The 23134-nt window shown below is 34.7% G+C and overlaps 2 protein-coding genes across 2 annotated transcripts; one reads left to right on the forward strand and one right to left on the reverse strand.

Annotated features, from left to right (window-relative positions):
• Positions 1-3344: 3344 nt before the first annotated feature.
• Positions 3345-6359, reverse strand: LOC107816453 (suberization-associated anionic peroxidase-like; the record flags this gene model as incomplete). The annotated part of the gene is given in 3 exon segments (NM_001325975.1): positions 3345-4076; positions 4733-4930; positions 5994-6359. Coding segments are annotated over 3 exon segments (1083 nt in total). The 3' UTR covers positions 3345-3524.
• A 7626-nt stretch (positions 6360-13985) lies between these two features.
• LOC142178482 (uncharacterized) lies at positions 13986-17310 on the forward strand. Its single transcript, XM_075248086.1, has 6 exons — positions 13986-14347; positions 14459-15099; positions 15330-15599; positions 16393-16685; positions 16783-16887; positions 16999-17310. The coding sequence occupies exons 1-6, from the start codon at positions 13986-13988 to the stop codon at positions 17308-17310; spliced, it is 1983 nt and encodes a 660-aa protein (XP_075104187.1).
• The last annotated feature ends 5824 nt before the right edge of the window (positions 17311-23134 follow it).

Genomic DNA, 23134 nt, shown 5'->3' on the forward strand with positions numbered 1-23134 from the left:
GTGCATTGGCTATATCACAATCCCCAACATAATGTCTTTGTCTTAGGCTTTAGATCCCGTCAAGTAGTCACCTAGGAGAAAGTCACTTCCCTAGTGCCTTTTTAACTAATTAGAAAACCCTACAAGCAATCATTCTTAGTTTAATTTAGCTTATCATTAGCCTAAATATTAGAAGTAATATTCAACCAAAAGATTATTGGAAGAGTAATTAAGAGCAATTACGCATCTCTAGTTTAGATAGGAATCCAATTCCCACTTTTAGCTCCATATGGATTCGATCCCGACCATCTCGGGTAAAAGCTGCTTCGACCGCTCTTGTCACTTCGTAGTGGTGTACGGTTGGCTTCGATCAACCGTTGTGGCTATTTCGGAATTGAAACGTCGTTTGGATTGAAATGTCATTTCGTGGTTGCCTCCATTATGACACACGTTCCTAGGGAATTGAAATGTTTCTTGCCCTATCAGATTCGATTGGCGACTCTTGGGTTTCGTGCTTGGGGGATTTATGTCTCTTATGAATAGAAGGAACACATCATTCGATTGACACACTTCCTTGCCCTTTGCTTGAAAGAATTTTGCGAATATACTTTCTTCCTGATACTCCAAATTTTCACTCGCCCACAGTTAACTGAAAACTTTCATCCTTCCTTTCCATTGTCTTTTTACTATACCAAATTGACATAATGGCTGGTGATTCTTCTCGCACTGACCTCCCGGTCAGAATTCTGGCGCCAAAAATGTTGCTCTGGCCACCGGAGGAGTAGAGGTGGTAGAAGATGAGGAGGTCACGTCGGTAGCCGAGATCTTGCCTCGTCTTGGGAAAGAATGGACCGACTTCTGCAGTCGCGCCGAGGAGGAGCCGAAACCTGTCCCCTATGTTATAAAAGAGGAAGAAATCTCAGAGTTGAAAGCTAGGTGGGGAATTCCCCGTTACGGTGACATGCGACCGGTGGTATGGGACGACATAGTCCATTTTGACCGCCCCGGGTACTAAGTGTTCTACGCCTACCCCTTTCTTATTGGGTACACACTTCCTCTCCCTCTCCTGATATAAATTTGAATTTACAATTCTATAATATAATTTTTACAAGGAATTGCCTTAGATAATAATTTTTTTTAAAATATTAAAATTAACTGTTGGGCCCACTTAGGCACACATAGGCCCAGGACCGACCCACTTAGCTCGGGACCATTAGTTCGTGGTCCCGATCCTGATCCGATTCCTACCAAAAGCCCACGAAGCCCGGTCCCACTTAGGACCGGCCCACGAAGCTCGTTTAGGCCCGGGCCCGGCCCACATTATAGCCTTATCACCGATGGATCCCTTTATTTTGGGCTTCAACCATCTCCTGTTTAGCGCTTCAGAATCTTGTTTTCCTTTGATTTGGAACCTTCCTATAATAGCTTTCGTCAATCATTTATCAAGTCATTGATTGATTCTTCTTCCGGATCTCCGCTGCTTCTTCCTTTTTCATCTCTAATCATTGATACTTTTTCTTTTGCTTTGCTTCTAGAGCTCCCGTTAATAGATTGTTTCCTTAATCCATACTTGAATGATAGGGCTTCTTGATTCCTTGATTTTATCCCTTGTGATCCTGCAACAAATGTGATATATTATTTTTCATCATTGAAACTCATATTTAACACCAAGTGCTTATACTAAATATAATGATAGAAGTCACCCATTATCCAAAAGGCTTTTCACGTGTTTGACCCATAAACAAGAAATCTTCAAACACTAATAAAACCTTTAAAGATATAATTAAGTAAGTAAAAATATGTTTTCTTTAATAGGATAAGCTTTTAGATATATATATAAGTTCATCACACAATTTAACAAATCAGACTCCAATTAGTTATTAGTAGGGGTGTACAATGAAAAAAGACAAACCCCACCAAATCGATAATCTGAGTTAAACCGAGAAAAAAGTCCGACTATAGTTTGATTTGATTTGGTTTGGTATTGAAAAAAAATCCCAACTATAATTGGTTTGGTTTGGTTTTAACTAAAAAAAAGTCAAACAGAAACCAAACCAACCCGATATTACATATATGGAAATTATAAATATGTTTAATACATAAAAATATTTATTGTAGTGTAGTTTAAAAATATTTCTTAATTTTTTTCAGAATTTTATCTTTTAACGCATTATTTCAAGCTTGGACTTACAATTTTTGAATGCCCCAATAAGTTTTGTAATCCAAAAGTGTTAGTAACTCAACCAAATCCCAAACCAAAATCCAATCAATATTAATACTTACAAAAGACATTCAATTCAATTGTACTAGGAATGACAATAGTGTTAGATATATATATTTTTTTAAGCTTTCCATGGTTTAGAGAAAATACACAACTTTTTTTTAGTGTTTACTCATGTAAATAACAATAGTACTTATTAGTTATACTTATTTTAGCAACTTAGTAATTTTAGATTATATTTATTTCATTATTATGACTTATTGATTATTTATTTTATGCGATTTTATTATTTTTTGTTGAATATCTTAGTGCAATGTCATGGTTCATCTCATATTTTATGTTATTTTCTTGAAAAATACTTTATATAGTTATGTTTTACTAGGATTAAAGAAATATTTGGGGCAAAATTCTATGTTTTGTGCTATGAAGACTTTATGAAGAAAAAAAAACGAAAACCCGAAAAATCTGACAAAAACCAAGATAAAAGAAAAATCCGACTTTTATTGGTTTGGTCTTTAGATTTATAGCCCGTTTGGCCAAGCTGCAAAAATCAGTTTATTTTGAGAAGTACTTTTTTTTATAAAAGTGTTTTTCTCAAAAGTACTTTTGGTGAGAAGCAATTTGTGTTTGACTAATTACTTTGAAAAGCACTTCTAAGTGTATTTTTCTAAAAAGTATTTCTCATAAAAGTGTTTTTGGAGAGAAACTACTTTTTTCTGCTTCTCCTCAAAAGCACTTTTTTTTTCTTCCAAAAGCTTGGCCAAACACCTCAATTTTTGGCCAAAAATGTTTTTGGCAAAAAAAAAGCACTTTTGGCCAAACGGGCTATTAATAAGCTGACACAATTGGTTTGGTTTGGTAATTAAAAAAACCGAACCAACCCGACCTATGTACGCCCCCTAGTTACCGGCATTCTCTTTACGATGAGACATTATATTTTTATTGCTTTTATTTACTGCTTTCCTTATATTCATGGTTCCTTACTTCCATATTAATATTAATCTTAAAAAGAAAAATCCGCCAAGGATGTGACCTTTTAAATCACTAGAACTTTTGGCCAAGTAATCTTAGGAACTTAGTGTCGATAAATGGCGTCCTCGATGAATTTAGTGATTTGGACCTTAGGAATAGACATACTACCTAATTTAAACTATTCTGATCAACTCCTTAACTGATTCAGAATTTTTCAACACTGGAAAAATAATATAGGAGTACATTAATTTTGGACCACATTCAGGAACCAGTGATTCTTTTATTTTAAGAAAACATCAACCAACTAATAGTGAGTTCATGAATTCCTTTTTGCCAAATTCAAGTTTTCCTTTCACATAGAAGCCACAGAGCTGGGATTGACCCTGCTGCAAACATCACGAATTTCCAATTGAACGCCCGGTGAGGGAGGCAAGTTCCCCATCTTGATCATAGCAGCAGCAAAATCTCCAAGAAAAACAGCACCATTATTGCTGTAGGTTGTAACAATAGCAGCAGTGGTGGTATTCCCCGTCAACACTTGATCCGAGAAAAGTATACCCTGGTTCCTGTTTAAGTCCTGGAAGTAAACTCTGTCGAACACTGCAGGAGTTCTATCCAGTTGTTGCAAGTTGGTGTCGTTTTGGGTGACGGAGCAGTTGCATTGAAGACGTGCCGCTGGGTTAACGTTGTTGCTGTTGCACGCGGTGGCGCACCTGGTGAAACCCACCGTGTGGGCACCGGCTAGCGCCACCATTTCCCGGGCATTAAAGTTTTTGTCATTAAATTTTCTTATTTGGACGGTTAGATTGTCGAACGGAGCTGGAAGCTGAGTTAAAGCACCAGTGAAGTTGGCCGCTCTTGCATCTCTTCTCCCAAGTGCAACGTTATAGCCTTGTCCTCCTAGCTGTCAAATACACAACAGACTTTTAAGTTATTCCCTTATTTTATTTATGTGATACTATTTTCTTACTATTAATTTATTATTAAAAAATAATATATTTCTATATTAAAAATAACTTGACTTTAATTTATTTATTTTATTCTTAATGACATATTTAAAAACATAATTCCAAAAGTATCATGACATGTTTAAAAACATAATTCCAAAAGTATTTCTTTGTTAAACTCCGCAAGTTCACGTAAGATGAAGCGATGGAGTAATAGTAACATAATTACAAAAGTTGCAATAAACCTACTATTATATATTAAAATTCATTGATCGTGCAAAAATCTTTAATATTATGTGTGTATATAATTGAAATCTTTAAGGTAGTTTTTGCTGATAATGTATATTTAATTGCTGGCCTAATAATTCAATTTTTTGTTAAACAATTAATTTGCTTTTTTTATTGCAAAATAAGTCCTGATTGTCAAAGTATTGACATACCTTACTGTTGGTGGAAGGCAACTCTTAATCTAGTAATATAAAATTGGTTTCGCTGTCTTGTGTAGCGAACAGAAACTCTATACCCCAAAACCATGGGGGTGGAATTTGGGTGGTGGTAAATAATCGTTAAAGTAAAATTTGGTACGTTACAGATAGAAAATTAATGAACTTACTTTAACAACAGAATCACGAGCAGCAATAGCTAAGATGTCTGCGCAAGATACAGGCGTGTTGGGACAAGTATCTTTTACTCTTTGTTTAGCTTGTTCTATGACTTCAAAACCTCTGGCTGAGTTGTTGTTGGGTGGTGAGGTCTTTTCCCCTTGGAATGATCCGGGAATATCGTCTAGAAGAACTCCTCCATCGCAACCCTGTTAATAACCATGTAGCTATTAGTCAACCATAATCATCACTTCATGAGTAGAATATGTTTTAAAATTATAAATGAACTAGATTACGTGAATTGATGTAAAATGAACCTTAATCTTGCTTTATGGTTAATGAAAATGAAGTTTTATGGCTAGATAAGCTGAAAGAAGAAATGGAAGCTCGGTCATGAGCATAGATAGATAGTCCGGATGAGAATAATGAGAACGCAGGCATATAAAAATTGGAAAAGCATGACAAAGCTTTGTCCAGGGGTAAAATAGGAGAAAGCTAGTCCCTTCATTCTACTTTATATGTCAATATTCCTTATTAGTCTATCCTAAAATGAATCACAATTTTCTAATTTTGATAATAATTTAATTTAAATCTTTTTATTTTATTGCTATGAGATGATTTAGAGCTACACAAATATTTAAAGTTTGAGCAGTTTTTCTTTATTTTCTTAAAGTTTATTCAAGCTACCCAAGTATTTTTTTTATAGGAAAAAGTTACTTAAGCGACAGTAACAAACAAGAATTGGAAGGCAACCTAAAAAGAAGCAGAATAGATTTTTCCAAGTTAGGGTGGGTTTGACTTGTTCCGTGCAGGTTCACAGCTACTCCAACTGAGATTTTTCAATATAGTCGTAATAGCAAACATTTCTCATAATATAATAATAAATTGATAAGTACTTGTTTGATTGATTAAATACTAGCTAGGACAAAATATTTTTTTACCATAAGTAAATAAATTGTTTTGACCTTATTTAGGTGCATGCATTATAGGTTAATTACGGCCTTGGTAGGGGCGGACGTACAATCAGTTGGACAACCTTCCTCGTAGGAAATCTCAAACACTCATGGAGAAATTCTTGGTTTCGACAGTTGTGAAAAACTCCTTATATCCCATTAAACCTTTAAAGATTGATAAATTTAGGAAAACATTTGACGAAAAAAAAAACTGCCTTTTATTGATTCTTTTTCTTTTCTTTGTTGTTCTTTTAAAGTAATTAAATACGGCAGAGAGAGTAAAGAATGCGAGAGCAGAAGAAAGAGTGAAGGAATTTACATCAACAAAGCAGTCATGGAAATGGAGACGAATGAGAGAAGCTCCCATGCGTCTTTCTCTATCAATGGCTCTGTTAACAACTCGTCGAACAGCAGAGAAGATGCATGCCGATGGAGATAATGGTTGAGTTAACTTGCTGTCTGAATTTTGCTCAGCATTATTATTATTTAGGGTTAAAATGCTGGCTGCTGACTCCAGCAGATCTAACTCTGGAGAAAGTGTTTGGAATCCCTTACTCATGGCTTCATAAGTGTTCCTATAAATGGCAACACCTGCAAGTGCAAGAGCCAAAAGGCTCAGGGCAAGGCTCAAATGACTCAAACGAAAAGCCATGACCTAATTGAAAGAAATGTCTATGGAGGCAAAGGCTGTGGATGATTTTGATTGTATTTATGCTTCTATTTATAGGGAGTTAAGACTAACAAATGCACGCAACGATTAGTCATCCTTCGGCTTTAAATAATTGCGAACACACAAGCTGAAAATTGTCGTTTGGTGTGGAATTGACTTTCTTAGTATTGTACAAGATTTTCTCCTTCCCTAGTTGTAGCTGTGTATTACGCGTGCTGCCTCCCTTCGCTATGTTTCTCCGATATTTTTGTCTAAAATATTCTAATATCCTTTTATTCTGATCAAAATCACTACTAATATCCTTTTATTCGTTTTTTCTCTTTTGGAGTAAAAAGTAAAAACGCTAGTTTACTTTTAATCCAGAGTTAAGAAGAAAATTCCAATTTGTTCTTTATTTAGTATGTGTTTGACCATAAAGAATAAAGACAATTGATAAAATAAAAAGCGCAACAAAATTAAGGATAGATCAAATAGAAGCCAAGACATTAATTCTGAAACTATATAGAGTAAATAATGTGATTGATTGATTGGCAACAATATCTACTGTCACTTTTACCCCAAGACGTAGCACTGCATGTAATAGATATGCTAATTGATTAATCTGGTTTGACATTGGTATATAAGTACGTCATATTAGGAGAAGAAAAGTCTTTTAGGTACAAGTTTCAACCTACAAAATAAGAAAATGTAGAAGATGTTTGGCTAAGTTTATATGCTGATTAAACTAGCTTATATGTATATTTTGGCTTATCTACGCGTTTGGTAGACATCCAAAATACTTATAAGTCAAGTGTTTATAAGCTAAAATCGACCATATGTCATAAGTTGATCACCCCCAACTTATGACTTTTCAGTTTATAAGCACTTTTAGTTTGACCAATGCTTTTACTAATTTATCCTTAACAATATTTTAATTCACAACATACTTTTCACAAAATAATTTTTCTAACTTTCTCTTGGTTCCATATTTCGTTGTTCATCCTTTTCTTTACGAAGAGACTTCTTAATTTATAATTTTTTTTTTAAAAAAAATTAAGGGTCTTTTAGTTATTTTAATAAAAAGAACAACTTATCAGCACTTTTCTGCCAAACACATCAACTATTTATTATTAGTTTCAGCACGTCTATCCAAATACGTAAATGCTTAATTAAAAAATCAGTTTCAACACTTAAAAATACTTTTCAGCACTTTAAGCTTATCAGCAATTTACAATCAGCTAATCCAAACGGTCTGTAAGCATTACTTTTCAATCAGGATCGATGATGTGATTTCATATGCATATGACTTTAGGTTAATAACTTTTAGAAAAAAATGGAAGCTAATGGCCGCGCGTGGAGCATTAGCTCTTTGCTTAAGAAGGCTATGCCCCTTCTCCAAAACTACTAGGGAAATCCTTCTTATCTAGAACAGTACTTTCTTCTATATAGCATTTCTTTTATTTTGAGATCTCCCAAAATATATATATTTGGTACAACTTCATTAACAATATTATTTTATAATTTCCTACAGCTTTGAAAAGTTTAAAATTTCGACTTTAAATTTTAATGTGATGCTTTCTGTATTAAATAAACATTTCAACCACTGTATTAAAATTAGTAGAATCAGTTGTAAATAGAAGGAGTCCTCCTAGGTGTAAATAATTGTTCCAATAAAGATTGAACCTGTTCGATCTTCTTTAGGTATGGAGCTAAGGTTTATATCCCCATTACACATGCTAGTATAAGTGTATAACCTGGGTTTAGACTTTACTTAGAAGAAAAAACCACCGTATTGGTATTTCTTCTATCACCATTAATATAATACATGTGTCAACTTAAAAGCTTACACTCTTATTTTAGTAAAAACATTTCATATAATTGAGATTGATATAGTACTAATATTGCTTCTACTTGCTTAAAAAATAATTCCCATAAATTTAAGAAGGGTATGAAATTATAAAAGATTTAGTTAATCAAAATGAATATTATGGAACTTACTGAATATAAAACTGTAACTAAAGAAAATGGCATGATCATTATATTCTTAGTGACTAATTAGTTAAATATTAGCAAATTTTAAAAGAAAACTTGAAGATCTACACTTGAAAATTTGAATATAACGGAAGCACAACATTTATTAATTAGGTTAAAAGTTTAAATAAATTTTGTAGCAACAATTTAAAAGTTCAAAGCAAATTTTCTTATCATGCATAGAATCTTTGTCTTCTCCCCATTCTCACCTGCATTTTTATAAAAGGCAGCTGGCTCCTCTGCTGTTAATGACTACTATGCGCCTGGGGGTTAAATAATCAAGGATTAAAAAAGTTATTGGAGGTATGATCGAAATAATCTATCCTTATTCGGTGATTCAAGGCATGGAAATGAAAAATATTTTAGTAAAGAGCATTTTATTCTCTTGGTTGAACTCCACCTAGTGAGAATTTTTGTATTAGTCGATTGATGAATTTTGAATATCGAATAACTTAGAAGAAAATTTATTGGAGTGGCGGCTCTTAAGCGTGCTTGTACTACTAGTCAATTATTTTTATGTTTATCAAATTCCCAATTTATTGACTAGAAGTTTATACTAGTCAATTGAATTTTAGGTACGTACATGACAGATACAATAGTCTTGTGAAACATGAACGAACTAACTCTCGTAAGAAAGGAGTACGTGGATGACAAATAGTAATTTGGTGGATCTTTGTGATTATTCTTTGTCGTTTTTTCTTTTCACTTTTTGTGTTTGTCCCTTTCTATGATTTTTTCTTCCTTTTCACCTTTTTGGAATAGTAAGTAAGAACATGGGAATGACAGTCAGATAAATATGAAAAATTTGCAGCAATATGTCAAAGGGCCAAATCGTCCAAACAATTTTTCTGTCAAACAAGTCTGTGTTCAAGAATTTTGAATAAGCACATGGCCGGCCAGAGGGGGAGGCCACTAAGGCCTTTGTTTATGCCCCAACTTTTGAGGGCCCCGTTTTCTAATAATAGTATATTTATATTGTATTTTTTTCTTAAGAAATATAATAAATACTAGTATGATATAAGAACTATAAAAAAGAAAGTAAACGTTTGGAATAGTGCTTAATATTTTTTTAAAAATTAGGTAATGACAATAACTCATTTAGATCCTTACCTTCCTATAAATATAAACTAGTATTAGTACCGTGCGATAGCAGACACAAATCATGTCGGATTGTGATCTGGATTATTTGAATTATGTATAAATAACTTTAAAATATAAACCTTCCAGATAAAGTTTATAGATAATCATTAGATATTAATTAAGAAGCAAGACATGAAACCATTTCGCAAATCTCATATTGGATAACCTGTTTTCTTTTTCTATATTTATATAATCTAATAGGTTAATTTTAGTACTTGAATTTCGTTTTCATTATCAATATTCAAAATTACTAACTAGGTGATTTGTCTCGTTTAAACATATTAAATTATATTATTTTAATAAAATTCTCGATATTAGTTTATTTTTTTGTCTAAAGCTTAAATAATTCTTATTCTTTTAAATTTTACACAATTTTGTCGTTCTTTGCTTATAATTATTTTATTATTTATTATTTAATATTATTATACTTTCATGTGAGTTTTTCGGCTTACTAATTGACTTAATATTTATCTTATTATCCTTTTAATAATTATCGATAAATATTATTTTTTTATTCTTAAAATTTAATATATTTTACGCTTTTATCCTCTTACTCGAAACTATTTTACTATTTAAATCTATAAATAATATTTTGTAATATTATTCAATTATTTAATTTATTTTATTTTAAATTAATTTAATATATTCTCACATTATATCTATTTTTTTCTTTATACAGTCTCTTCCCTACTAAGAAATTTTTAATTAATATTTTACCTCTAATTAAAATAATATCATATTTGACTTTAAGTTGTAACTTTGATTAGTATAAAGTATTAATATATAAGTTCCTTGATTATTATATTCCAAATCTATTAAGTGTTTTTATATGTATTTTTTGTATTACATGCAATAAAAAAATCTCTTTTAGATTCAAGATACAAAATTTGACTCTTAATTTTAGTTAATAAAATTACTTATATTAGATATTTATTTTATATTTCTTAAATTTTAATTCTTATCTAGTAAGACTTTAATTTTTGGTGGTCATATCCATAGTTTGAGCATTCTCATCATAAATTTAAGAACTTTCTAATATTAAGCAAAATAATCTTTTCCTTTCATTTCTAATATTTAAATTTTAATTATTTTTTTACTTTTGCTATTATGTTATCAAATATATGGTATTATCACAGTTTCATATGGCTTTTAATTAATTTGCCAAATTTATTTAGTATTATTATCCATTACTATCCTTAGTATAATATAGATAAATTTAGAAATTTTTTAATCTTAAAATAAATATCTATTTGATTTTAAAAATATTGCTTGTATTCTTAAGTTTTTAAAATTTATCAATAGTATTTTTAAGTATTTTAATTCACTTTATTTTAGTTTCTAAACTAATTCTTAGCATAAATATTCTCACGCTATTTTTAATTTATTTTTAATATTTTAAAGTTCTTATTTTATCTGTTAGACATAATTTGTGTGGTATTATCCACAATATTATCTTTCTTATCATAATAGATAAATAACAACTTACTCATCTCAAATTTAAATAAGTTTTATCATTTTTCTTTATGATGAAAGTTTTGATTAATTTCTCTCTATTTATTCCTTATTTTTGCTATTCTATTATTCAATACATAATATTATTACATTGTTATGTGGCTTTCATTAGCTTGTTTAATTTAATATCTATTTCTACCACACTCATTTTATTATTAATCATAAAAGTTAATTTCTTATTTGTTTGAACACATTATATCTAATGATAATATTTTCACTATCATTTTATTTCTCCATGTACTATTTCTAAAAATAATAAAATTATGAAATGAAAGAAAGCAGATCAAGTGGTTAGTTAATAATTATATTTGGAAAGCTATCAAAATTTATTTAGTATAAGAATGTGACTCAATTTTAATTGATTTCTACCATAAATTAAATTTGATCAAATCTAAGTTGTTTTAATCCTTATTAAATTTGTCTAAAAATCTATTTAGATTATGTCTTAAAAATACTAAGTAGAAATATTTCTATTTAGATTAATTCTCCATGTACTATTTCTAAGTGACATTTTCTGAATATGCCATTTGGCTTAATGTCATGCCTCACTACATTCCTTTTAATATATATAATATTTAAGTTTTTTCTTATCTTATAAATAACTTTATACTTTATGTAAGATCTTATTTTACTGTTTGAATTTTTTTAGTTTTTGAAGTCAATAAATCTTTAATATCTTAAGTAAGTTTTATTTATATTTTAACTTACTTCAGAGTATAATAATCATAGGTTATATCAATTTACGTCGTTCTATATTTTTTATTTTTTTCTATTTTAGTTTTTGAATTAATTTTTTACCTCCATATTTCTAGCTAATTTAGAAGAAAATCTATGAGTGGATCAATATATATATATATATATATATATAAAGAGAGAGAGAGAGAGAGAGAGAGAGAGAGAGATTAGATTTGCCTAAGATATATTTAGATTATGTATAAGATTCATAGATTCATTAAACTACTTCCTTTAATTATGTTTCCATTTATAATTTCTAATAATTAATGTTGTCCTACAACTGCCAAGTGACTTCATTTTAGCTTGTCACTTGGCTTAACCACAGTGCATACTACTCTCCTTTTAATATAATATAGATTATTCCCGGTCATTTACGTTTAAGGAAATGACCCAAATTGTGCTTCTCATTTTCACTTCTTATAGGAAACCGGTTCCTTTTGTTTTTCTCCCTTTGTCCAAATATGCTATTATTCGGTAAAATACAAGACCTATAGTGCATTGCACATTTTTAGTTACATATTCTATTTTACTATTTCAAGCATTTGCAACAAGCAAATTGACTTAGTAAAACTTTGTTTTAATATAATTAAAGTTATCAAAGTCAAGAATCAAGTTCAATTATTCTAATTTTATTCTATTGCCTCTTTTTTTAATCTATAAATTAATATTTTTATATTTACTTCATAATTATAAATTATCTTTTATATTTTTCTTACCTTCGATCAATAATGTATCGAGAAATATTAAATTTGGTGTATGTATATCCTAGCCGGAAGTTGATATTACAGGCACCGTTTAATGACATAACAAAAAATTAAAAACATAAGAAATCATCCAGGTGGACTAAATGAACCCCCCAAAGAAAATATCCCGACCCACTAGCTTTTATTTTAAATAATTGAAGACCAATTTTAGTTATAGAAAGAAAAAAAAATTGATGGCTGCTTCTTCGAATCTCTCCGAATTTTTTGTAAATGAAAATGAGTGTTCTATTATTAAATATATATTGAATAACTACATTACTTATATTGAGTACTTAATTAGTTAGTCAATATATACTTAAAGTAGGTACTAGAATTTGAATTATAGATGCAATCTCTGAAATCTTAGCTCAAAGATAATAGCGTGTAAAAGTATACAATGCAATATTCTTGATGCTATGAAACATTGAATGATAAAGAAAGGGGTTAGTTGAGAAAGAGGCAAAAGTCAAGGGGCAAATATTACTAGAATCTCAGTGACATATGAACGTGGTATATTGTTGACGATTAACATTATTTTGTACATCCTCTAAACTTGAAATTTCAGCTCAAGTTTCTTCAAATATATCTGGTTTGGTCATAAAAAAATTGTGAAGGTCTAGTCATTAGGTTGTAGCTTGTAAGATAGTGAAATTTATTTGAGACTTTCCAGCAACTTTCGTGTGGTTGCCACAATTTGACAATTTGCCGCATCCAAGATTTCGTGAAGAATTATGATATCTATTATGCCTAAATCTATATGATTAATATGATTGAAATTTTCCATTTATGATTTATATTTCCCAATTATCCCAGTTATAGAACCTTCTCCCCTACGCTCCTTTCTCCTACTTAAAGCCAGCAATCAACTATTATTCCTTGGTGGCAAAGACCGATCGAGCTCCTATCTGTCTTGCTTTAGGATTTCTGTACTTGCACTGGAGAAAATTCACCATTTTTTGATAGATCCTTAATGTCAAGCCCAAATCTTGGTTGAGCTTACTAAGTATTGGGCCTTTTCTTATTGGGCCATCTTTAGTTTTTACACTTCAGGGAACCGGCCCTTGTCCGGTTATTTTCAATTTTAGCCACATTTATTTGTACATATAAATAGAGTTAGTTGACTCTATTATTAATTAATGGATCAATTTCTGTTTACCCTGTCATATCTTAGTTCTTCTCTCTCACCGACTTAGGCGGTTAGGGTTTTCTACTTGATCCAATTCTCAAATTTCTCGTTGATTTCATAGGTTAACATGGTATCAGAGCCTTGATCCGAGTTGTCCGCAACGCTTTTCATCACTTCATTGGTTTGGTTTCTTTGGTTTCATCAATCACGATCTTCCCCCGATGATTTCAACGGTTCAGACAATGTTTGGAGTTTTCTGCAAATTTTGCCTCTACAAGATCAGGTTTCACTTTACTTGATATGAACGTTGGGATTGAGACATTGTTGTATATATTAAATAGTTTCAATCTCTATTTTCAACTTTGAATTGCACGCATGGCCCCAGACTCGACTCCTACCTCCTCACCTACACCTACTGTAATTCCCCCTAGTACCTCACTTGATCCTTCCCATCCGTTGTATGTGCATGCATCAGATAATCCGGGAGTTACACTAGTAACTGTCCCTTTCTCTGATACTGGGTATGTATCTTGGAGAAAGAATGTTCTTATTGCTCTATCTGCTAAGAACAAGGCTGGGATGGTTAATCGGAGAATCACTCAGGCACCTCCTGACTCTTCTTTGTATGATCATTGGCTAAGATGCAATGACATTGTCTTTGCATGGTTGAGTAACTCAGTGTCTAGGGATATTAATGACCGTGTACTTCACTGTGACACTACAAGGGATCTTTGGAAGTATATAGAGGAGAGATAGCGTCAATCTAATGCTAGTAGATACTACCAAATTCAAAGAGAAATTGGTGGAGTCTCTCAGGATTCTAGTGACATTGCTAGTTATTACACTAGGGTAAGAAAATTATGGGATGAGCTAAAAACTACTTCATTTGGTCCAGCTTGTACATGTGGAGCAGAACCACAGTGCAGTGAAGGACAAAAGCTCATTCATTTTCTTACTGGGTTGAATGAAACATACTCCAATGTTAGAAGTAACATTCTTATGATGATTCCTGTGCCTTCTTTGAGTAAAGCCTATTCAATGTTATTACATGATAAGAGTCAAAGGGAAATTCAAGCTTCAAGATCTCCATTTCTTTCTGAATCAACTTTCTTTCATGCCAAGTCCAGTCTTGTTCAAAACACTTCAACAAATAAGTCTTACTCTCAAAAAATCAGTTTTGAGAATAAAAGGACAAACATTGTGTGCAAATACTGTAGAAAACCTGGTCACTCTATTGACAAGTGCTATAGGCTGCATGGGTTCCCTCCTGACTTCAAATTTACCAAAGGGCTGAAGGCTATAGCCTGTGTTCAACTTGATGACCCTAGAACTGATTCTTTTTCAGCTTCTGAAGCCCTATATGGAAGTCCAGTCCATGGGTTCAGTAAAGAGCAGTATCAATATCTCATGAGTCTATTCCAACAGTCTCAATTATCTGCTGTAACTCAAGATCCCGGCATTGCCTCTTCTGTTATGGGAGCATTTGCAGGTGTGTTCTGTAGTTTTGCTGTGTATTCTGGTTCTTTATGTTGTGTTTCTCAATTATAGGTTAATACTTGGATTCTAGATTCAGGAGCTACCAATTATATGACCCACATAAAGAACTTCTACACAATATTCAACCTTTACCTTGTCCTTACTTAGTAACACTTCCAAATGGTTACAAAGTAAAAGTTAATTGCACTGGTTCTTTAAAATTGTGTAATGATCTCATTTTAGCAAATGTTCTTTTAGTTTCTTCTTTTCAATTCAATTTGGTTTCTGTGCCACAGTTAGTTGATCAATTTCACTATACAACACTCTTTACTAATATTTCTTGTTATATACAGGCCCTTTCTCTGAAGAGGTCACTGAAAATTGGTAGAGCTGCTAATGGGTTGTATATTATTCATTCAGATCTTGTTGTGGAACGGTCTGTTTCATCTGTAAATACTATATCAGCTATATCTTCATCTCTCAAATGTGATTATAGTGCTTGTACAACTACTTGTAATCATGTTTCTTCTCTGAATAAAGCTAATCTTTTCTAGCATCAAAGACTAGGGCATATGCCATTTAATAGAATGAAATCTATTTCAGTTCTTTCTTATAAATTGTCTTCAAAACAATCCTTTATTTGTCATGTTTGTCCCTTAGCTAGGCAACAAAGGCTCGCATTCCCTAATAGCACTATCAAGTCAACTCACTCTTTTCAACTTTTACAATGATCTATGGGGTCCTTATCATACAAGGACATATAATGGCTTTAGGTATTTCTTGACTATTATTGATGACTTTTCAAGAGTGACCTGGACATACTTGCTTTCTTGTAAGAGTAATGCTTTTTCTATTAGCAAAGCTTTTGTTTCCATGGTCCAGAATCATTTTAACTCTAAAGTTCAAACAATTAGGTCTGATAATGCATTTGAGCTAGGCTCCAGTACTCAAATATCTTCCTATTTTGTTGATTCTGGTATTTTTCACCAAACCATAATTTTCCACACTCCTAAATAAAATGGGGTTGTTGAGAGGAAACACAAACATCTCTCAGAAACATCAAGAGAGCTTTTATTTCAATCTAAACTACCGATCAAATATTGGGGTGATTGTGTGCTTACTGCCACCTACCTGGTCAACAGGTTTCCCTCTAGTGTTTTACATAACTTGTCACCTTTTGAGAAACTTCATGGTCATCCTCCTACATATTCTCATCTAAGAACCTTTGGTTGTCTTTGCTTTGCTACCTTGCCAAAGGTGGGTAGGGATAAATTCCAATCTAGAGCATCTCCATGTATTTTTCTAGGCTATCCTTTAGGAAACAAAGGGTATAAGTTGCTCAATCTTACTCCTCATTCCATCCCATTCTCCAGGGATGTTATTTTTCATGAGCATATATTCCCTTATGATTCTTCTTCTCCTCCTCCTGCTTTTCCCATTTTTCCTGATCCCTTTACAAACATTTCACCTACTGCTACAACTTCTACACCTTCACATGTTCAGGTTCCTCAACCTGCCTCACTAGTGGCTTCTTCTCCTCATGATCCTCATTCCTCTTCTCCTTCTCCTTCTGCTACCCTTCCTACTGTTCCTTCTACTGTACCCCTTAGGAGATCCACTGGAGAATCTAACCCACCTGCCTCTTCAAGACTATGTCTGCTACACAGCCATTCCCGTTTTTCCTGTGAATTCCAAGGTTACCTCTACTGAGATTCACATGCATGAACCTCGGTTTTACCATCAAGCAGCACCTCATTCTGCCTGGCAGGATGTTATGATTAAAGAATTTCAAGCCTTGGAGGCAAATCAGACTTGAGACATTGTCCCTTTGCCTCCAGGAAAGAAGGCCATACCATGCAAATAGGTATATAAAATCAAACAAAGGTTTGATGGTTCAATTGAGAAATACAAGGCAAGATTGGTGATTAGAGGTGATTCTCAGAAAGAGGGCATAGACTATTTTGAAACTTTTAGTCCAATTGTCAAGATCACAACTATCAAGTACCTTCTCATCTTAGCAGTCAAGCATGGTTGGGCAGTCCACCAGTTGGACGTCGACAATGCCTTTCTATATAGAGATCTCCATGAAGAGGTGTACATGAAAATCCCTTTGGGTTTGACTATTGCTCCTTCTTCCTCTGATGCTCCTTTAGCTTGCAAATTGAAGAAATCCCTCTATGGTCTAAAGCAGGCTTCTAGACAATGGTTTGCAAAGCTCTCATAATCTCTCCTTTCTAGAGGTTACTCCCCTAGCAAGAATGACTCTTCTTTGTTCACCAAAATCACTGCCTCCACCATTGTCATTTTGGTAGTATATATGGATGATATCCTTTTAGCTGGTGATAATAGTAAAAAAATTGCAAACTTGAAAGCCTTTTTAGATCAACAGTTCAGAATCAAAGATCTTGGTTCTGTTCATTATTTCGTTGGTCTTGAGGTCTCTCTAGTAGAAGGTGGTTATGTAGTCCATCTGTCACAACCCGGATTTCCCACCCTCAGGAGTCGTGATGGTGCCTACTCGTGAAAGCTAGGCAAGCCAGCTATTAAGGTTCTACACATTAACAATCAACCCAAGCAATTATAAGCAGTAACTATAGCTAAACAAATGAAAAGCGCGGAAGAGTTAAAATAAATCCAAATACTTCATTACATGCCTACCTACGAATCTGGTGTCACAAATTCACGAACGACTAAGATTTTTACTACAAATACAAGTCTGGAAAGAAAAGTACAAATGTTCTCGGAATGAAAACAGACAGTAGAAAAGCTAAATAGGGAAGGGGGACTTTAGGCTCTGTAGACGCCAGCAAATCTACCTTGGTCTACCTGGACTGAAGGCAGCTACCTCAGCTACTCATCGGGTCCGGTATCAAAATCTGCACAAAAGAGTACAGAGTGTAGTATCAGTACAACCGACCCCATGTACTGAGTGAGTGTCGAGCCTAACCTCGGCGAAGTAGTGACGAGGCTAGGACACGACCATCATATATACCTGTGTAGTTAAATCATATACAAACAGAATCATAATAACATGAATCAACAAAATAAGGTGGGAAGGGGACATGATGCGGGGAATATCAGATTCTAACAATAAACCAATAAAGAGGCATAAAAAAGAAGCATAATGAACATCATATCTATATCAACAAGGACAATGAAATGGTAACGCATGCATGACATCGCCCTTCGTGCTTTTACTCTCGTCCTCACCATATGAAACAACAGAAAATGACACGACATCACCCTTTGTGCATTATTCCTCACAATATAGGTGCGACATCACCCTTCGTGCATTAACTCTCAAATCATGACACGACATCACCCTTCTGCATTAACAATCATAATATCGGTACGACATCACCCTTCGTGCATTATACTCACTCACAATATCATGCACGACATCACCCTTCGTGCTTTACACTCTTCCTCACCCAAACAATAGAAACAATACGTCCCAGCAAGGGAATCAACAATAATTTCCCGGCAAGGGAATCAACAATAACATCCCGGCAAGGGATTCAGCTATAACCAATCTCGTTTTCAACAATCACTTTACAAAATGAAACTTAACTTGAGCCAATACTCAATAATAGTCAATTACCAAGAAACTTCATAATCTTTGTTCAACATTAATAATCATCAATTTGAGCATGATCGATATATAATAGAGTCACAACAATCATGATATAAGACCCACGGGCATGCTTGACACCAACGTATAGATATTCGTCACCACACTTATACGTCGTACTCGATACTAACACATAGCAAATAGACCATAACTCATATTTCCTCAAGCTAAGGTTAGGCCAAACACTTACCTCGATTCCACGGATAAGATTAAGCCTCAACTACCGCTCTACCTCTCAGTTCCACTTCCAATTCGCTTGTATCTAGTCACAAGTTACTTAATAACATTAATAAATGCTAAATAAACCAATTCTAATGCATGAAAATAGATTTCCCATTATTTTTTCCAAAAAGTCAAAAACCAACCCCGGGCTCGCTTGGTCAAACTCTGAAGTTCGAACCAAAACCCGATCACCCATTCATTCACGAACTTAAATATGCAATTAGTTTTGAAATAGGACCTCAAATTGAGGTCTAAATCCCCAAAATTTGAAAATCCTAACTTCTACCCAAAACACCTAATTTCCCATGAAAACCCCTAGATTTTGAAGTGAAAGCATGTAAAATGATGCTATGATTGAAGAAAATAAGTTAGAAATCGTTTACCTATGATTTGGGGAAGAACTCTCTTCAAGAAAATCGCCTATGGGAGTTTTAGGTTTGAAAAATTGAAAGAATAAGTTGAAATCCCGTCAAAATCCCACTTAACAGGTGTCAGATGTCGCAATTGTGACCAGGGGTTCGCAATTGCAAACCCTTTGAAATCCTGTCATCTTCGCATTTGTGAAGGAATAGTCGCATTTGCGATAAAGGGAGTTCGCATTTCCCAGCCCCGAGGTCGCAATTGCGATGAAGGCCTGCCCAGGCTTGGTTCTCGATTGTGATACTTTGATCTCATTTCCCAAGCCTGACCACTTCGGAAATGAGAAGCCTGATCTCGCAATTGCGAGATCAGAGGCCTGGGCAAAAATACCAGATGCCAGCTGAAATTTTACCAAGTCCAATTCACTCTGTGGCCTATCCAAAACTCACCCGAGCCCTCGAGGCTCCAAATCAAACATGCACGCAAGTCTAAAAACATCATACGGACTTTCTCGTGTGATCAAATCATCAAAATAATATCAACAACTACGAATTTAACCCCAAATTTATGAAATCACTTAAGAACATTGAAATTTCCCATTTTCTCAACTAAAGGTCCAATTTATACCAAACTAACTCCGATTCTTACCAAATTTCACAGATTCAACTTAATTATTATTTTAAACCTGTACCAGGCTCCGGAACTAACATACGAGACCGATACAATCAAGAACACGCAACATTTCATTTCATTTCAAAAAACCTTTATATTTTCTAGCAAACAATTTTCTTTAAAAATTCTTTTCTTGGACTAGGGACCTCGGAATTCGATTCCGGGTATACACCTAAGTCCCATATTTTACTATGGACCCTATGGGACCATCAAATTACGGGTCCGAGTCTGTTTACCAAGAATGTTGACCTTGAACGTTGACCAAATTCAACTTTAATCAATTTTAAAGGCCAATTTCATTATTTTTCTTAAATTTCACATAAAAGCTTTCTGGAAACGTGCTCGGACTGCGCACGCAAATCGAGGTAAGATAAAATAAGGCTTTTAAGGCCTCGAAACACAGTTTTGACTTCTAAAACAAGAGATGACCTTTAGGGTCATAACATTCTCCACCTCTAAATAAGCGTTCGTCCTTGAGCAGACATAGAAAAGTACCTGAGTCGGTGAAAAGATGAGGATAATGGCTCCGCATATCGGATTCGGACCCCAGGTCGCTGCCTTAACAGGCTGACCTCTCCACTGCACACGAACTGAAGGAAAATTCTTCGATCTCAACTGACAAACCTGCCGGTCTAGAATAGCCATTGACTCTTTATCATAGGTCAAGTACTTGTCCAACTGGACAGTGCTAAAGTCTAACATGTGGGATGGATCGACGTGATACTTCCGAAGCATGGACACATGAAAACTGGATGCACTGCTGATAAACTCGGTGGCAACGCAAGATTGTAAGACACCTCTCCCACTCGATCAAGAATCTCAAAAGGACCGATGAATCTAGGGCTTAGCTTGCCCTTCTTCCCAAATCTCATCACGCCCTTCATGGGCAACACCCAAAGCAACAATCGCTCCCCGATCATGAATGCCACATCGCAAACCTTGTGGTCTGCATAACTCTTTTGCCTGTACTGAGCTGTACGAAGCCTATCTTGATGATCCTAACCTTATCTAAGGAATCCTGAAATAAATCTGTACCTAACAGCCGAGCCTCTCCCGGCTCAAACCATCCAACCGGCGACCGACACTGCCTACCATATAATGCCTCATAGGGAGCCATCTGGATGCTTGACTGGTAACTATTGTTGTAGGCAAATTCTGCTAATGGCAAGAACTGATCCCACAAACCTCCAAAGTCAATAACATATGCTCAGAGCATATCCTCCAAAATCTGAATAGTACGCTCGGACTGTCCGTCCGTCTGAGGATGAAATGTTATGCTCAATTCGACCTGAGTACCCAACTCACACTGAACTGCCTTTCAGAAATGTAAGGTAAACTGTGTACCTCGGTCAGAAATAATAGACACGGGCACACCATGAAGACGAAAAATCTCCCGGATATAAATCTCTACCAACCGCTCCGAAGAATAGGAAACTACCACAGGAATGAAATGCACTGACTTAGTTAGCTATCCACAATAACCCATACCGCATCGAACTTCCTCTGAGTCCATGGGAGTCCAACAACGAAATCCATAGTGATACGCTCCCACTTCCACTCAGGAATCTCAATCTTCTGGAACAACCCACCAGGTCTCTGATGCTCGTACTTTACCTGCTAACAATTCAAACACCGAGCTACATATGCAACAATATCCCTCTTCATCCTCATCCACCAACAATGCTGCCGCAAGTCCCGATACATCTTAACGGCGCCCGGATGAATGGAATACCGGGAACTCTGGGCCTCCTCTAGAATCAACTCACGAAGTCCATCCACATTAGGCACACAAATACGACCCTGCATCCTCAACACCCCATCATCTCCAACTGTGACCTTCTTGGCACCTCTGTGCCGCACTGTGTCTGTAAGGACAAGCAAATGAGGATCATTATACTATTGATCTCTGATACGCTCAAATAATGAAGAACAAGCGACGGTGCAAGCTAGCACATGGCTGGGCTCTGAAACATCTAACCTCACAAATTGATTGGCTAAGGCCTGGACATCCAAAGCAAGTGGTCTCTTACCGACCGTAATATATGCAAGACTGGCCATACTGGCTGACTTCCTACTCAAAGCATCGGCCACTACATTGGCCTTCCTCGAATGATACAAGATGGTGATATCATAGTCTTTCAATAGCTCCAACCACCTTCTCTGCCTCAAATTTAGCTCCTTCTGCTTGAACAAGTATTGCAAACTTTTGTGATCCGTGAACACCGCACACGACATGCCATATAAATAATGCCTCCAAATCTTAAGTGCGTGAACAATGGTTGCTAGCTCCAAATCATGAACTAGATAATTCTTCTCGTGGATCTTCAACTGTCGTGAAGCATATGCAATAACAATGCCATTCTGCATCAACACCACACCAACTCCAATACAAGATGCATCACAATACACTGTATATGGCCCTGAACCTGTAGGAAATACCAACACTGGCGCCGTAGTCAAAGTTGTCTTGAGCATTTGAAAGCTTGCCTCACACTCGTTCGACCACCTGAACTAGGCACCCTTCTGGGTCAACCTAGTCATCGAGGCTGTTATAGATGAAAACCCCTCCACAAACCGACGGTAATGGCCTGCCAAACCCAAGAAACTCCGGATCTATGTAGCTGATATGGGTCTAGGTCAGTCCTTGACTGCCGCAATCTTCTTAGGATCCACCTGAATACCCTCTACTGATACCACATGACCCAAGAATGCAACTGATCTCAACCAAAACTCACATTTCGAAAACTTAGCATATAATTGACTATCCCTCAGAGTCTGGAGAACGACTCAAAGATGCTACTCATGCTCCTCCCGGCTACGGGAATAGATCAAAATATCATCAATGAAGACAATCATGAAGGAATCTAAATAAGTCTTGAACGCTCGGTTCATCAAATCCATGAAAGCTGCAGAGGCATTTGTCAACCTAAATGACATCACTAAGAACTCATAATTCTCGTACCGAGTGCGAAAAGCTATCTTAGGGACATCGGATGTCCTATTCCTCAACTGATGGTATCCACATCTTAAATCAATCTTCGAAAACACTTTGGAACCCTGAAGATGATCAAACAAATCATCAATCCTCGATAATGGATACTTATTCTTGATTGTAACCTTGTTCAATTGTCGATAGTCTATTAATAACTAGGGATTTTGACGC

Source organism: Nicotiana tabacum, chromosome 3, assembly GCF_000715075.1.
Source record: "Nicotiana tabacum cultivar K326 chromosome 3, ASM71507v2, whole genome shotgun sequence".
Lineage (NCBI taxonomy): Eukaryota > Viridiplantae > Streptophyta > Magnoliopsida > Solanales > Solanaceae > Nicotiana > Nicotiana tabacum.